This window comes from Vespa velutina, chromosome 23 (genome assembly GCF_912470025.1).
Source record: "Vespa velutina chromosome 23, iVesVel2.1, whole genome shotgun sequence".
Taxonomy (NCBI): domain Eukaryota; kingdom Metazoa; phylum Arthropoda; class Insecta; order Hymenoptera; family Vespidae; genus Vespa; species Vespa velutina.
The window spans coordinates 2886886-2903307 of record NC_062210.1 but is presented as its reverse complement, the minus strand read 5'-3'; the positions used below and the strand labels follow the sequence as shown (position 1 = coordinate 2903307).

At 29.5% G+C, this 16422-nt stretch overlaps 5 protein-coding genes across 9 annotated transcripts in view; 4 read left to right on the top strand and 1 right to left on the bottom strand.

Annotated features, from left to right (window-relative positions):
- Positions 1 to 510: 510 nt before the first annotated feature.
- LOC124956768 (protein lines) lies at positions 511 to 4890 on the top strand. The gene is made up of 2 exons (XM_047512997.1): positions 511 to 1395; positions 1672 to 4890. Exon 2 carries the CDS (start codon positions 1856 to 1858, stop codon positions 3638 to 3640), a length of 1785 nt encoding a protein of 594 aa, XP_047368953.1. The 5' UTR covers positions 511 to 1395; positions 1672 to 1855; the 3' UTR covers positions 3641 to 4890.
- Positions 4891 to 5048: 158 nt separating this feature from the next.
- On the top strand, positions 5049 to 7649 carry LOC124956769 (protein FAM98B). The gene is made up of 5 exons (XM_047512998.1): positions 5049 to 5255; positions 5434 to 5800; positions 5944 to 6234; positions 6315 to 6610; positions 6707 to 7649. Exons 1-5 carry the CDS (start codon positions 5218 to 5220, stop codon positions 7302 to 7304), a joined length of 1590 nt encoding a protein of 529 aa, XP_047368954.1. The 5' UTR covers positions 5049 to 5217; the 3' UTR covers positions 7305 to 7649.
- Positions 7650 to 7700: 51 nt separating this feature from the next.
- On the top strand, positions 7701 to 13081 carry LOC124956766 (transmembrane channel-like protein 7). The gene is made up of 4 exons (XM_047512991.1): positions 7701 to 8296; positions 8621 to 9027; positions 9164 to 9405; positions 9508 to 13081. Exons 2-4 carry the CDS (start codon positions 8853 to 8855, stop codon positions 11392 to 11394), a joined length of 2304 nt encoding a protein of 767 aa, XP_047368947.1. The 5' UTR covers positions 7701 to 8296; positions 8621 to 8852; the 3' UTR covers positions 11395 to 13081.
- On the bottom strand, positions 10226 to 13808 carry LOC124956770 (ribonuclease H2 subunit C). Of its 2 annotated transcripts, none has more exons than XM_047512999.1 (3): positions 13587 to 13808; positions 13276 to 13508; positions 10226 to 11230 (listed from the first exon to the last, which is right to left on the bottom strand). In XM_047512999.1, the coding sequence occupies exons 1-3, from the start codon at positions 13729 to 13731 to the stop codon at positions 11192 to 11194; spliced, it is 417 nt and encodes a 138-aa protein (XP_047368955.1). In that variant the 5' UTR covers positions 13732 to 13808; the 3' UTR covers positions 10226 to 11191. The 2 variants fall into 2 exon arrangements, with proteins under 2 accessions (XP_047368955.1, XP_047368956.1); XM_047513000.1 differs by lacking the exon at positions 10226 to 11230 and adding an exon at positions 13077 to 13204 and having other exon boundaries at positions 13587 to 13796.
- A 386-nt stretch (positions 13809 to 14194) lies between these two features.
- The window catches only part of LOC124956767 (dihydropyrimidinase), a 16791-nt gene continuing 14563 nt past the window's right edge, over positions 14195 to 16422 (top strand). For 2 of the 4 annotated variants that reach the window (XM_047512994.1, XM_047512996.1), the window contains exon 1: positions 14195 to 14463. In XM_047512994.1, coding sequence (XP_047368950.1) covers positions 14425 to 14463 — 39 coding nt within the window. In that variant the 5' untranslated portion in view covers positions 14195 to 14424. The remainder of the gene's footprint in view (positions 14464 to 16422) is intronic. The other 2 variants (XM_047512993.1, XM_047512995.1) reach the window with 1 other exon arrangement.

Sequence of the window (16422 nt, the reverse complement as noted above, 5' to 3'; positions counted from 1 at the left end):
TGCGTGCGTGCGTGCATGAATGTGTGTGTGTGTGTGTGTGTGTGTGTACACTAATCGTTACGGTGTTCTTCTATTTTCTAAGGATTTCCAGAAGATTTATTATCATCTACCATTTTATATTCTGTCTTTCGCCATATTTGATACAGTAAACAGTTGATGAATAAAACTTTTACATAAAAAGGATAAGGAGCGTATCATTCTGTGATTTTAATTGGTCCTTTTCAATAACCAATCGCATTCTTACTATTCTATTGGTGAACGCTCTAATTGGTTAGTCCTTTTTACGCGAAAAATATTGAATGAATTTGGACGAATGGTTTTACAAATAAATGTTAATAATGTTCAATTAATAAATTTCTATGATCATTTATTTCTAATGAATGAATATTAATCTTAATGCTATAGAAAAAATAATGAAAACATGAATTATAATACGATAAATGTCAAATCAAATGGATAACCATTTCTATCATTTTTAGTTCCAACAAATGCAAAATGGTCGAGGCGCTGTGATCGCTGCAGAGTTGCCGATCATCCTGCATATTTATTATGAGACTTTTTAATCGGGATTAATTTTAATAAGAATAATTGTATAATAATCCCTCAATGAATATTTAATGAAGTTTAGTAACAGTTTCGAAGCAATTACTGAAGCGGTTCTTTTAATCTCGCTCAGTACATTGTGGAATGTGCGACGAGGAGCTACTGTGTTACGCAGCTCCGCATGATGCCATCTCAAAATAATATTTTAAACACGAAGAATTCGTGTCTTATGCATTATCGAGTTAATATTTTGCCGCTCGATATAAGATATAAAGCGTTTTATGTGGACCCTTTGTTCGCCGTATTAAATAAATACAGATTTATTATTTTTACTCGGTAGCATGTATACGTGGCAACAGAGCAAAGCTGGGCTCGAGTGCCCAGTCACTTCCTAGTCAAAAGAATTTCATCGATCACAAACAATAATATATTTATATCCTTGAACAAGTGAAATACAGTGAAAACATTAACTTCAATAACAATGATTCCAACGTGTATGTTTACTTACTTACGAAATATTTAATGAAAAATCTTGCTATGCGCAATTATTCGCAACATAACAAGGAGCGTCGGTTTTATGCGTTACATGTGCAACCACTGCTAAAGTTGACTTCACCGCTATAATTTTTTAAATACATCTATGAACAAACACGATTTTTCATCTTTATTAAAATTGGGACTATTTATTATCTACTAGGATGTATTAAAGGAATATCTTATGTACTATTGATACACGTGAACGCATTTTAATATCTATATCTAATTATATGTATATATACAACATAATGTATTGAACATACAAATACTTTGTTGAACTACCTATAAAAGAAGATCTTTTGGAATCTCATCTTTGTAAGTTGTTTTATATTTTCCTTCAATATCATAACAACATTTTCAATTGTCCTTCTTATTTGTCAAAGCATTAGATATGTATGTTTTATTAAAAAGATATAACATGCATGTAACAGAGATATAAAGCTTTATAAATAGTATATAATATACAATTTTCTTTTATACATTTTAATATATCTTCTAACATTTTTTTAATGTTTCTTCATTGTTGTTAAAATAAATATGGTATATATACGTACACATATCATATATAATTATTTATCTTCTTTCTTTCAGAACAAATGTCGACAGGATATATATGATATTTCTATGAATGTTATAGTCACTGAAAGCAAATGTGGAACGAATCATATTTGGCATTTATGTGGTATTCCTCTTGTTGGAAGATCATGTGCATTATGAAAATAACTTGATAAAAAGTTTATAAGAGATAAAAGTAGATGTTAGAATACATTTGCTAATGGTGCTTTGGCGCTGTCTTCATTTTCCTCCTGTCAGCACAATGGAGGAACCTGCAAAAAAGAAACAACGTCTTGAGAATAGTAATGATGGAAGAGAATCATTCACTGATATACAATGTTTTCAGAACAGTTTATTAGCTCAATGTTTATGCAACATACCAGAGAGTAGCTTGCGTAAACCATTTACCACTGCAACAGTGGAAATGGCAGATGGTAGTTTTCGTCCTATAGTATTATCAGAATGGGAACCTGATCATACTTTGGAATTTCTAAGCGCCTTGCAGCTTCTTTTTGATTTGGCCATTAAACAGAATACAAGAGGCGTTATGTGCAGTAGAGTTGCGGATGTTTGTGATGCGTTAGCACGAAATGAACATGGTATTATAGATCAAATCATTGATCTTTCAAGTACAACCAATAAGTTTATATCGTTTGTTGCAAGCAGAGTTTTGGCTTCATTTTTTATTGTAACAAAGGACAATATTGAAGTTGCTTGGTTGGAGAGACTTACTCAATCTTTAGTGAATACTCACTCTCCCAGTCAAATGGTATTCACTTTGGATATTGTGAAAAGAGTGGTAGAACATAAAGATTGCAGCATTCATCCATTGGAAGAGACAGACAGTTTAGTGCCACCGTCCAGTTGTAATACTATAACAATATCAGACACAGAAAGTTTTGATAGCACTTCAATAAAAGCTATGTGTGTTAAAGTACTAGAATCTAAATGGACTATATTAGTATCCAAATTTGATGCAATTCTTGCCTCGTACACACCACAACATGAGTCTGCTGTTGTAACATTTTTAGATTTATGGGAATCAATAATTTCTGTAAAAGCCAATTTATCGGTTATCGATACTAAACTTTTTTATTCTCAATTAGACAATTTGGTTCTGTTGCTGAATGCCAATGTTCCAGGTATAATCTGGAGACATCTTTTAGGATTGTTTAATGAAGTATTATGTTATGGTAGTACATTGGCACTACAAGATGTCTTACCTGATGAACCTTGCTCTCTAGCACATTTAATCGTTCGTGCCGTTAAAGATTGGAGATTATTAGATTCCTTGCCGTATCGTCATGGATCTGGAAGATTTGGAGGTGGTTCTGGCGAGGGAGACAGACCACTTCTTCAAAAAATTGTGCTCTTAGTTCTAAAAAGTGTTGCAGTGACTGTTAAGGAAACGCGCAGTGATTCTAGTGATTCTTCTTTAGGCTCAGAGGCGGAGGATCTTGATGCCGACATGGCAGTTATTGAACGAAGTATCAGAGAAGTTTTAAGACAGCTAGATCAGTGTGTCAAAACATTAATGCCTTTCCATCCAGAAATGCCATTATCACAATGGGTTGTACAAATGTTTCACGATCAAGATGATTTCCTGATAGAAGGCATGGTCTGCTGCCTTGATGTAGCAGTTGGTCTTTTTTATAGAGGACCACCACAAAATGATTTAGGTCATATGCTTAGTCCAACATTAACATTTATACAATTCATACATGCTGTATCTCATGATCCAGATGTTTTATTAGACTTACTTGTTAGTAATGAAACTTGTTTTTTATTGTATTTACTGAGATTCTTGAAGTATATCAGAAGAAATTGGCCAGAATTTGTATCATGTTGTGGTAGAGAGTTGGATGATACCATGACAATATTAATAAGACTTCGATTGGCAATAGACAGATTAGTGTCTAAAGCTTTGTTTCCCTATAACATCAATCCAGTTCTCCGTTTATTAGAAAAGTGTGAATCCTTTTATGAAGGTAACATAGATAATTAATCTTTAAACTGGGGAGAAATTTTTGATTGGTCAGTACAGATTCATGAGAAATCTATTTCAATTTATTTCATATTATTTATTGAAAATAATATGGTACAGATAGAGAGTAAAAAACTTTGGTAAGGATAAGAATTAATAAGTATAATGCTTTCTCATTAATAATGAAAAAGAAATTTGTTTAATTTATTAACTCATCCTCCCCGGTTAACAGGTTAATTGATCACTGTATTATAATGATACAAAATGTTAAAAACTTAATTATTATTAGCTTAATGTGTACAAAACTGTTAAGATATTTGCAGGTTTGTTCGGTAAGAAGTAATCTGCGGCATGTAACTTGGGTGCACTTTTGGTATAAAGACAAAATGTACTGTTTATACGATAACATAAAGTTTTAGATTTGTAAAATATGACGCAACCGATCAAATTTTGTTAAATCTTGTTTCATATCATTAGTGCAACAGCATGCATTTAACATATTACTATTTATATATAAAAAAAAAATAAAAAAAAAAAAAAATAATAAAAAAAAAATCTAAACACCTTATATTTTATATTAATGGATAGCTGTAAAGCACAATTGTACAGATCTTTAAATATCTTTCTGAAAAGTGACTGACTTGTAACTATTTCTCAATACAATATTACTTGTCATCTATGTTCAAACTAAGGAAAGTGTACTTTTATTTATTATCATTAGTTTAAATTATATGCAGTCACTATCAATCTTTCATTTTATATAAAATATCTTCTCTTTATAGTTGAAATGTAGAAATCCAGTAGAATAAAGTAGTACAAAGGAGATTGTAAATCACATTCTCTAGAAAAAACTGCACATACGCATGGTGCTATAAATAATACATTTCCCAAAGCACTATTAGACAATGTACCTACATATATGAATATGCAAATATTTAAGGACAAATAAGTTCAAGTAATTATCAAAACGTGAAAAAAAATATGCAATTCATATGGATAAAAGAACTAAGTACTTGATCACTTATGAGAAATATATAAATTAAAATTCATAATGATCCTATCTACTATACATTTAAAAGTTATTAACTAATATTTATTAGTAAAAATGACGAAAAACTAAGTATCAAATAATTTGTGTAGTATTTCGAAGGGATTTTTTTTTATGTAAATAATAGCTGTAATGATTATTAACTATATGTATGTATATAAGCTCAACTATGTAAGTACAGTACATGTAATGCACTAAAGTTTGAAAATTTTTACTTTTGTAATTACTTTGAGTTTTATTTTGACTTATCCTATATTACGTTATTTACTCTTTGGTAAGTAAAATATAAATCATTTTGAACTCTGGCGTTCGTAAAAATAAAAATAAAAGTGATTCAGATATTTGACACATTTATATTATTAGATACTAATGCTGCGACATCTACATCGATCTTACCGGCAGCAGCCATATTGCTCGCCGCTACGTAGATTATATCGAAACGTCAGGTTTTCGTATTCGATATTTCGTCATAAATATGTTATTATTTTATATGTATAACATTAAAATAACTTTATTTTAGTTACGTTAATTCAGCGATACATTTTTCGATATGGAAACAGATCTGTTACAAGCACTCGAAAATGTCGGGTATGTATTTCGAGGTTATAAAATTAAATATCCAACATATTTTAACATTAACTTTTATATTATCGGTAAAATAATATGAATTATGATAAAAATTTGAATTGTTTATCGTCAAACATTATTATTATTATCATTTTTTTTTCATTTATATGGCTTCAATCGATATCGTTTTTTCTTGAAGGTATCAAGGCTCGTTACTTCAAGTTGATAAAATGTCTAAAGCTTTAGAGCTTGGACCAAAATCTGTAGATTATACTGGTTTAATTGCTTGGCTTGCGGAGCAAATAGGAACGTTTATTAATATAGATGAAACTATTAATCCTACTCAAACTCCTGATGATGCAAGTTCTTTCTTGTTAGAATTAAGTTGTTTCCTTAAAGAAATAGGATGCGTTAATCAAAATTTAACTACTGGAAATGTAAATCAACGATTAGCCGACAAAGGAAATAGGACTTTGTTGATCGAAATTCTAATTTCTGAACTTATGGCTTGTAAGTTATTGCAAGTTAAAGAAAAAGAAACTGATTCAACTTTAGAAGTTATTATTGTAAGTATATTAAAATTTCTGATGTGTTTCTTCTATTTATATATTTTTTTACTATGTATTATATATCTTTTATTGTATATAAATATATATATATATATAATACAACATAAAAAAGATATATAATATCAATTAATATTTTATAGAATGAAAGTGATACTGCAAAGCATCTTAAAAATATGTTAATAGCATTACAATTTCAAAAACCACCAGAAAATATTACAGTGCAAATGCTATTTACAAAATTAGAAAATAAATTAAAAGATGTAATATCAAAAGTTCCTGCCGATCTTTTGGGCAAACCTTTAATTTTTGGTGAATTATCTACCGATCAATGGAATAAGCTTTCTAATGTTGACAAAGAATTACATAAAGAATATGAGATGCGCAGAGAAATGTTACTTAAACGATTAGATGTAACAATTCAATCATTTCTGGTAAGAAAATTTTTGATTATTAGTTTAACGAATGAAAGTAATTGAACAGTTAATTGAATATAGTTTAATTTGATATTTAGTGGTCCGAAAGAGTGCGAACATTAGAGAAGGAATTGAATAGTAGATATCATTCGGGAAGAGGAAAAATGGGTACAAAGCCAAATGTTGGTATTGCTGATTTATTAGCAGCACGAGATGATTTAGCAGTGGTGGAGAAGACGAGTAATGCAGCCGTACGTAAAAATACTCGAAGTAACATAAATAAAGTCATTATAGGGGATGTCCCGGATCGTGGAGGAAGACCATACGAACAAGAACCTCCACCACCAGAAATGCCACCATGGCAGAAAGATAGAGTTCCAGGACCTCCATCTAGGTTTGATTATAATGAATTTTATAATACATACGTTAGCTAAATTATAATATTTCTATTGAAAAATGTAACCATTGGATTTTTAATTTAAAATTTTAGTGGATATAATAGAGGAGGAGGAGGAGGCAATACTAGCGGGTCAGGTGGTCGAGGTGGTGGTGGTGCAAGAGGAGGCGGTGGAGGAGGGGGTAGAGGAGGCGGAGGTTATGGTGGTGGTAGAGGAGGAAGTAGCTATGGGAGTGGTACTAGCTATGGGACTGGTGGAATGGGAAGTAGCTATGGGAATAGCGGTGGAGGTGGTTGTGTCAATCCTAGAAGTGGATCAGGTTACGGTAGCAGTGGTGGAAGTAACAATTATAGCATTGAAGTTGCCAGTAATTATGGTGGGACTGGAGGAAATTATGGAGAAAGAGGAGGAGGAAGAACTAATAATTATTATACCAGTGGTACTGGAGTAACTTATGGAAATAATAGGGTTGGAGGGGTTTCCAATAGTGGAGCCTGTGGTAATAGATCAAGTGGAGGATATTATGATTATAATGATCCTGCAGGAAATTATAGTCAAGATTATCAACAACGTAGTAATTCAGGTAGAGTTCAAGGTGGATGGAATCAAACTGGCAATAATTCCAATCGAAGTAATTGTCAACGTGACGGTTATAATCGTGGAAGAGGCTGGGGTAATCGACAGCATTAAAATTATTTTTTAATTCGTTAAATATCTCGAAATAAAATGTATCTCGATTTGGTTTTCATAGATGTTTTTTGATTACAAAAAATTTGTTATTTTAAGTTATAATGTAAAACCTAAGAAATTTCGCTTTAATTTTGTTATTAGAATGTAATTTTTGGAGGTATTTTTTCCTTTTTGATTTTATGTTGTTGTTTATTACTTCAGATATTATTTAATCTAACTTATTAGTAATCTGACAGTAATGTATTAATAGTGTACAACTGATATCCCGATGTGGTATGTAATACATATATTGTACACAAAAATTAATGATATATAATGCATATATATTAAATCAATCTGCAAGAATCGGCTTTCTATAAATTATTATTTCTTATTCTTGTAATAATCAATGCTACAATTACAAAAAATATTGTCTATCTGCTTATAAAAGATAAATGAAAATTAATTTATTGCTTACATATATTTATTTAAGAATTTTTTTTCAATAAATAAATAAATAAATAAATAAATCAATCAATCAATATTTTAGTTATAAGAAAACAGGATACAATGTATATGAAAACTTATATACTTCAATAAGTGAACATGTTTTTTTTTTATTGTATTATATTGTTTTTTTAATGATAATTGTAAACGATATTTAAAAAGAAATATATAATTCGAATATCAATGTGCATTGATGTAATGTAACGTATCGTCCAATCAGAGTAAGTCTTTGAATTTCGTGACAAATATGTCCTCTAGGAATAACCTATTCAATGCTTAACTTGTTTTTTCTTTTCTTCAATTGGTTATGAACAAGCGAGTTCACCTCTCTATAAGATTCTTGATAAAAGCTTTATATTCTTTTTGTTTAATACCTACTTCTCGTCACCAATTTGACGTATGGCGAAAACAAGATGCCACTGTGTTACTTTGTTCGATATTCGTTCAACTTTTTAATCATTTTCGATAGTAAGATATGTGAGAAACCAAGTATTAAATATACAACGGTATGATCATATTTAACGTTTTAATTATAACATAGTTCTAAAATTATATCTTTATGCATCAAGGATCGAAAATTATATGTGGGAACGCTTAGATATCAGATTTGTATGCTCAATGAGTAATGAATTACACATTTCTCAATGATAAGCTATTATTTTAATCAAACTTGTATTTATAAAGATTATCTTATCTTTCAATAAGAATGATATAATTTCTGCGATTTAATTGTTTGTTTAATTATATTGATAAGTACATATGCATTTGTTAAATGTATATCAAACGTAGTGCCAGTGAAGATAATATAAATTGTGGTTTGTTCTTTTCAGCATAAACATTTTATTCGACAATTAATGCTATAAAATATAAACATTCTTCTCCATAATTATATATAATTATGAAGATTGGATGTCATACAATAAGTATAGTAATGACAACTTATTTCATTGCATTAATACACTTGCCAGTATTATAACCTCATAATTTTTATGAGCCGTGATATTTCCAAAGATTAGAAAAATATTGATAATAAAATTCGAAATATTTTTGACAAATTAAAAAATGTCTGGTGGAGAAAGAAAGAAACGTGGCTGTGATAGGGCACAAGGATGGGAAGAAGCTGGTGCTGAATTTTATCAAGAAAGTTATCCTGCAGCAATAGAAGCTGATTTACAACAAGCAATAAGAGATCCTTCTCATATCGCAACTTTACTTCCCAGCAAAAAATCTCGTGTCGGTAAGAGAAATATCAATTTATAAAATTCTATAGGTTTCTTTGTTATTCGTTTTTTTTTTTTTTTTTCTTTCTTTCTTTATTTCTTCTGTTTTGAAGATTAAACAATATTATTTGATAAATTATATTTTAATTGTAGCCACAGCTAAGCGTATATGTAATGACACAAAAACAACTTTGAGAAGACGTACTAGTACCAGATCACGTGGTACTAGTACTGCGAGACGTATGTCAACGAATATTCATGATGCAGCAGTTTCTATGTTACCAGATTTATCTGAGAATTTATCTAATGAAGAACGCACATGGGAAGAAATAATGCAGATTAAATCTATGCCTGTATCCATGACACAAAAGATACAATTAAAAAATCAGTTACAGGTATATCTTTAATCATCCTTTTAATAACATATTTTCAATGTTTATTTAATGTTAATTAAATAAGATGATATGATTATTAATGAAAGTATAAATATTACTTAGAGTGCAACAAAGTTGAGATTACAAGGATTCGACCAATTAAAGTGGCAGCATAGAAAAGTTTGGCAACAATTCCGTGCAAGAATGAAAGAAGCTTATTCAAAAATGGAGCTTTGGAATGATAGTATGAAAAAGATTGGTGGCAATTTTGGGATGGGCATTGTAGCATATTTTTTATTTATCAAATGGTTAATGTATTTGAACACAGTTTTATTTTTAATCATATTTTGTTTCATTATATTGCCAACAATATTGTTGGAAGAAACGGAAAAGGATATGTGTTTATCTAATAATAATGCAAGTGTATCTTGTTGTTCTGAATTATATTGGAACACAACTGAGAATACCAATAGGATTTTAGAATACACATTGTTATTTTATGGCTCATTTACGCACAAGATCTATGGTGCAGATGGTTCTTCCATTCGTTATAATTTACCATTATCATATATTTGTGCTATTATTACTGTTTTTATTATCAGTTTAGTGGCAATTGTCAGATCAGCTGCTAAAAGTTTTAAGGAAAGAGTTGTTGAAGGTGAGGGACAATTTTATCAATATTGTAATTTAGTTTTTGGAGGATGGGATTATTGCATTCAAAATGAAAAATCTGCAGCTGTTAAACATAAGGCTTTGCACAATGAAATGAAAGGATTTTTAGAGGCAGAGAGATTGGAGGAAGAAAGGCAAAATCGTACGCGAGAAGAAAAAACGAAATTGTTTGCCTTACGTTTTGTAGTTAATATATTAGTTTTATTAATATTAAGTGGCTGTGGTACATTTATTTATTACATAATAGAATTTTCTTTCGATCAAGTTACGTTGTATTCGGAAGAAGGACAACATAACGATATTAGATACACTCCTCTTCATGAGATTGTGCATTTATTTTTTGAATTTCTTCCATATATTTGCATTGTTGCTCTCAATATTGCAGTTCCATTTTTATTTCGATATTTAATAGCCTTGGAAAATTATAGTCCATTGCTTGTTATACGTATAACATTATTTCGTACTATTTTTTTAAGGCTTTCTTCTTTGATCGTATTGTTAACATCTTTTTACAAAATCGTATCACTTAGAGTGTCTGATACAGAATGTACAAATAATGAAATCAGAGAACTACTTTGCTGGGAGACATTTGTTGGTCAACAATTCTTTAAATTGTACACCACAGATTTCTTTGTACAATTCTTTATGACATTTTTCATTAATTTCCCTAGGTCTCTTTTAGCACGTCATACAGAAAATAAAATACTACGATTTGTAGGTGAGCAAGAATTTGACTTAAGCAAACATGTATTGGACATTGTATATTCGCAAGCAATTTGTTGGCTTGGTTGTTTTTTTGCACCTTTATTGCCAATGGTAGCTGTAATCGGTACCTTTTTATTATTCTATATAAAAAAGTTTGCTTGCTTAGTGAATTGTACACCATCAAGTAAAGTATACAGAGCAAGTCAATCCAATTCATTTTTTATGTTTATTTTATTAATATCTTTTATTTTAGCTGTAATTCCAGTTGGATATTCCATAGCTGAAATTATGCCTTCAAAGTCTTGTGGGCCATTCAGAGGCTTAGAATCTGTTTGGACATTGTTAATTTTTACTTTTTCACAATTTCCTTATTGGCTGCAATCTATACTTTTTTTCTTAGGAACTGCTGGTTTTGGAATACCAGCTTTTGTTATCCTTGTTTTGCTTTTATATTACTATTATGCAGTATCTATAGCGAATAAGCACATGGTTACAGTATTAAAAAATCAATTAGTTTTAGAGGGTCATGATAAACAATTTCTATTGAATAGACTCAGTGCTTTTATCAAGCAACAACAAGATCAGAATAAATATCATCAGGACCAGGCAAATGAATTAGGCACCTTTTCATAAGTTCTTTTTACAAATATTTATTAATAATATAAAATTATTTTATTCAATGTCTGTATTAAAAATACATACTAGTAATTTCCTAAATGTACAGAAATAGTTGACTGCGTAAACCAAAGCACATACAGTATATACATACATATATATATATATATATATATAAATATATATATATATATATATTAAGAAGTTGTTTACTTTGAATCTTTGTTATTGATATGACAAATGATAAAGACTGTTTATTACCATTTTTTATATTGCCTACGATAAAATCACGTTCTCAATACGTGTTTTGATATTTAGTAATTTATTTATTAGAGCCCCGATTTGTACAGGGTTTTAGAAATGTCAAAATTATGGATAATACATTAAATATGTATCTATTGAATTGATACTCCTATAAATAGTTATTTATATCTATTTAAATTCTGACACTTTACATGTACTTTTATAAAATTCTTATTACAAAATTTACTCATGAAGTTATTCGAAATGTTTTCTATTTATTATGTTTTAACAAAGAATTTGTAACTTTTGAAAGCAGATGTAAAAATGAAAACTGTTATCAAATACTTTATCATCCCAAAGAAGTAAAATAAAATTGATTGATCTTCTTACAAAGTTTTTAAAGAAGGATGGTAGGTCTTTTTGAAACATATCTCGATCGAACATTATATGATCATGTTTTAATCATAAAAAAAAATCATCTATCAATTATATGCACTTGTAGTTACAAAAAAGTATATTTATTTTGCTTGAAACTAAACAGTAAAATTCAGAATTTTCTTTTTATGCTGCAATGTTTTATTATCCATATAGACATTAAAAACTAAAATGAACAAGGCTATCTTTAGATTAATTTTTCATTAAAAATTATTTAAGCTATTGTAAATAATTCTTATAGAAATTATTAACTTTATGATAAAACTGAAAGCAGATATTATTTGATATTCATCTAAATAGTTAGCTTAGCAGTATATGTAATATGTATCTTTTATCAAAGCTTTGACTGCAACTTCTGTATTAATAAAATATCTTAATAGATTCCATTGGGTAAAAAGTTACAAATATTGTAAATATAAATATGAATGAGTTTTTTGTCTGGAAATATTATTGTACCACTTTGTACCTTTAATAGCACTGCCACTAATTAGATTGGATTATTAGACATAAATGAAATGTCACATTAAATACGTATTTACATAATAATTATATACATTGCTAAAAATAGTATATACTATGTTATTCTTTATGTAGATTAGCTAACATACTGAACTTTTGTTAAAGCATCATATATTACACACAGAGTGATATATGCAATGCAGATTGTTACAATTAGAGGCAGTAATTTTGATATTTTTCTTAGTGGTACTGACATTTTTTCACTCTTGAAGAGGTACAAACATATTTAAATATAAAACATCATATATTATATGTAGTAATACCAGCAAATCTCAATAAGCTCCAAAAAGTTATAAAATTGTAAACACATTATCTTGATAACGAAATAATTTGCATCTTTTTCATCTTGGTCAGTTTGATAGATTCAATATGTAATAACATTTGACTTAAGATGCGCTTATAACTGATGATAAGACAATTGTAAAATATTTAAAATATGTATACCTACACTTTATTAATATAAGTATCATACTTTGACGTCTATAGAATAAAGTAATTTGCAATTCAATTTCGAGAATCTCTTTATTTTATATTTTTATATCAAAAGTAAAAAATTTAATAAGTGTATTTAACATTTCCATAAAACTAGCTTATTCTTTAAAAAATTCTGCTATATATCTGTACCATGAAGCTGAAAAATGCAACGACGTGGTTATCACAATTATGTTATTAAGTAATTAATTCATTTTATGAAAATCTTACTGCCTCTGCTATGTCGATCCAATCTAATGCTGCTGCTAAGGCATCATTTTTAGATGGTATTTTGTCATAATTCCAATATGTAAATTCTGAGAAGCTCCCGTTCGAATACAAGTTACGTTGCATATTTTCAGCATCCGGTTTCTTATGTTCAAAAAAGATTATACCTTTATAATCACTAGGAATCTTGATTTTTTTTCCTTGAAGTGGATATCCACGGAATGAAATATTGTAATCTATAAAATATTATTATTATTAGAGTCATTTTAAATTTATATGTAAATTAAGAGGCAAATGAAATAACTAAAACTTACTTTCATTATCTATTTTGCGTATGTATGGTTGAAAAAAGGATGAAACATTAGCTGGTCCATCGCCATGTATTTTACAAGGCATTAAATGTATAACAGATTCCTTTTCTTCGTGTAAATCATCGTTAACGTGCAATCGTACAGCCATGCTTGAAGATATATCTTTTCATCATAAAAAGGCGGGAAAAAGAGTCGAATCGGACATTGAAAAAATAATATGAATATCGACATTAAATATTGAATGATTTATTTTCTTTTATTATTGGAAATAACAATAATTATTCAATATTTAATGTTTCTTGAAAATACTAATCGATTAATTATTAATTACAACTATAATTTCTTATGATACTTGATTGAAGATTAATTTATTAATAATTCGATTTATTTACTGCAGAAGGTAACGAAATATCGAGAACGCTTAATAATGAAGTAAATAAAATCAACAGATGTCGCTAATATATCCTGCGGAATATCATCGATTATATTCGAAGGGAAAATGCAAAACAATGATTCAAATATTCGCGCTAGTAAAGGAAGGGACTGTTGGGTCACGTGACGTTACGAAGGAAAATAGTGGGGGAACCGGTTGAAGAGCGCACGTTAAGTGCGTCGTCTATCGCTCCGCAGTCGCATTTCTGACTCGAGAGTACGAGCTTGTGTCGTTTTAACCTCTAACGTTACAATTGACGCGGTGGTGATAGAAAATCTTTTTCTTTCACTTTTATAAATACAAAGTAAAAACTTAAATCTTTCTCTGTCTCACTCTTTCTTTCTCTCGGTATTTTTAGACACGAAGAGAAACACGTTTCTCTCAAATACCGATATTACATCTGAGAAGATGAGCACGCCGGTGAAGAAAGTGCCCATCCACCTGCAGGTTAGTAGAAAAGAAAAAAACAAAAAAAAAAGGAGGGAACTTGGCAACTTCTTAGAATCGTTTCATCTTTCTTCTTTTTTTTTTTTTCTTTTTTTTCTTTGACGGTGGCAAGGGAGAGAAGGCGGCGCTATCTATCCTTGAAATCGCCTCACTTCGATTATTTATTTTAGTTTCTTCGTATATATTGTATTAATACTATACCGGTAAACGATATTTCATATTCTATGTAAATCATATGTAATAAGTAACAAATTGTATATATATATATATATATATATATATATATATATATATATATAAATATATATTATATTTTCTTGTCTTCTTATGTCATACGAACGTCACCATACTTTTTTGATAATGGCATTATCAAAAAAGTATGATGGCGTTAAAATTAATTACTTTATGAACGTCAATTACATTCAACTTCAGTTTACACCCAAGTATTAATTACAATTTTTTCACGATCGTATTTTGTTAATTTAATTTTCATATATAATTGTTCCCTTAATATATACATATATATTTAACATATAATTTGATATATGTAGATATTAATTAGACTCTCTAGCCTATATCGTTTAAATTAACACGTTATCGAATCGTAATAAAATTTTCCATATATATATATATATATAAAAAAGGAAAGAAAAAAAATTATCATTTATTAGTTTAAAAGATGAAACAAAAGCGTTGTTCGTTCAAAAAGAAACGAAAAATTTTAATTTTTGTCGCATCACTACGGCAATCGGAAGGTTGGTGGCTTATTGATCCGAGTTGTCTTGGTGCTCGCGCCAGTCTCTATCTCGTGGAAGGAAGCAGACACCATAAGTGTAAAAGAAAATAGAAGAAGGGATTGAGGAGTAGGAGGAGAAGGAGGAAGAGGAGGGAAGATGAGGAGTAGTAGAACGGTCGTATAATAATATAACGGGAAATAGTAATTCGCTATACATTTTCTTTTCTTTTTTTTATATATATATATATATATATATATTGAAAAGTGCAAGGTTCTTTGACCCTAATACCATTTTCTTTTCTATTCTTTCCTCTTTTCTTTTTCTTTTTTTTTTTTTCCTTTCTTTATAACAAATAGACTCCCCCTCCCTCTCCTTATAATTCAAGCTTCAACTGATATAAATGCGAGTATATGTAAATGCATACATGTATATGCAATCGTCTCGATTTTCAACCGTAACTATCTGATTTAATTTTCCGTGTATATACGTACATATACCCTTTATCTCTTCCCCTTCCCCCACATATGCGATATGGCGAAAGAATAAATGAGATTGCAAAAAAATAATTGCGTGGGTGGATTTTCCATGGCCCTGGAAAATAATACGGCACTGCTTCTCTAACCGAGAACACGGCCAGCTCTCCCGTGCGCGAATCAATAGTTCGTCGACACTGCTTCGACCTAAAGTCGGAAAAACGCGTCAGCTTCGGATTATATATCTGTAGGTATATATATATATATATATATATATATATATATATATATGTATGTATATGCATATATAAACGAGATGCGTGTCAGTAAACAACGTTACGTCTACGTTCATGTAACTTAATTATCCTATTTCAACTTTCTTTAAACATTGTGTGAGTGGTACAAACAGTATTGGAAATAAATCTTTTTTTTTGTTGCTGTTGTCTCCTCCCTCCCCCGCCCCTCCCCTCTTAGAATAAACAAAATATTGTCATTTGCGTTACTACGGATATTGTCACTTGTGATATATTATTCCAGATTTGTAAAAGTCATTCATATTAAAGACATTGTTTAGCATACGTTCCAATACTGCACTCTATCAATATGAATAATATATTACATGCAATATATTATCAAAGATTTTTTTGAAAAGTCATTCACACCAAAGAAACTTCGTTTAATATATATTCTGAATACTGCACATTATTGTTATGTATTATCGATGTTTTTTTTTGTATGTCATTGTTATG

What these genes read in the sequence shown, in the direction of transcription:
- LOC124956769 (XM_047512998.1), top strand. Translation starts at nt 5,218, where the DNA reads ATGGAAACAGATCTGTTACAAGCACTCGAAAATGTCGG. An exon ending in CAAGCACTCGAAAATGTCGG is followed by an intron (nt 5,256 to 5,433) that starts GTATGTATTTCG and finishes TTTTTCTTGAAG; the next exon opens with GTATCAAGGCTCGTTACTTC. An exon ending in TAACAATTCAATCATTTCTG is followed by an intron (nt 6,235 to 6,314) that starts GTAAGAAAATTT and finishes TTTGATATTTAG; the next exon opens with TGGTCCGAAAGAGTGCGAAC.
- LOC124956768 (XM_047512997.1), top strand. Translation starts at nt 1,856, where the DNA reads ATGGTGCTTTGGCGCTGTCTTCATTTTCCTCCTGTCAGCACAATGGAG.
- LOC124956770 (XM_047512999.1), bottom strand. Translation starts at nt 13,731, where the DNA reads ATGGCTGTACGATTGCACGTTAACGATGATTTACACGAAGAAAAGGAA. An exon ending in ACGCAAAATAGATAATGAAA is followed by an intron (nt 13,509 to 13,586) that starts GTAAGTTTTAGT and finishes AATATTTTATAG; the next exon opens with ATTACAATATTTCATTCCGT. An exon ending in GGATCGACATAGCAGAGGCA is followed by an intron (nt 11,231 to 13,275) that starts GTAAGATTTTCA and finishes TATTCGCTATAG; the next exon opens with ATACTGCATAATAGTAATAT.
- LOC124956766 (XM_047512991.1), top strand. Translation starts at nt 8,853, where the DNA reads ATGTCTGGTGGAGAAAGAAAGAAACGTGGCTGTGATAGGGCACAAGGA. An exon ending in CAGCAAAAAATCTCGTGTCG is followed by an intron (nt 9,028 to 9,163) that starts GTAAGAGAAATA and finishes TTTTAATTGTAG; the next exon opens with CCACAGCTAAGCGTATATGT. An exon ending in AATTAAAAAATCAGTTACAG is followed by an intron (nt 9,406 to 9,507) that starts GTATATCTTTAA and finishes AATATTACTTAG; the next exon opens with AGTGCAACAAAGTTGAGATT.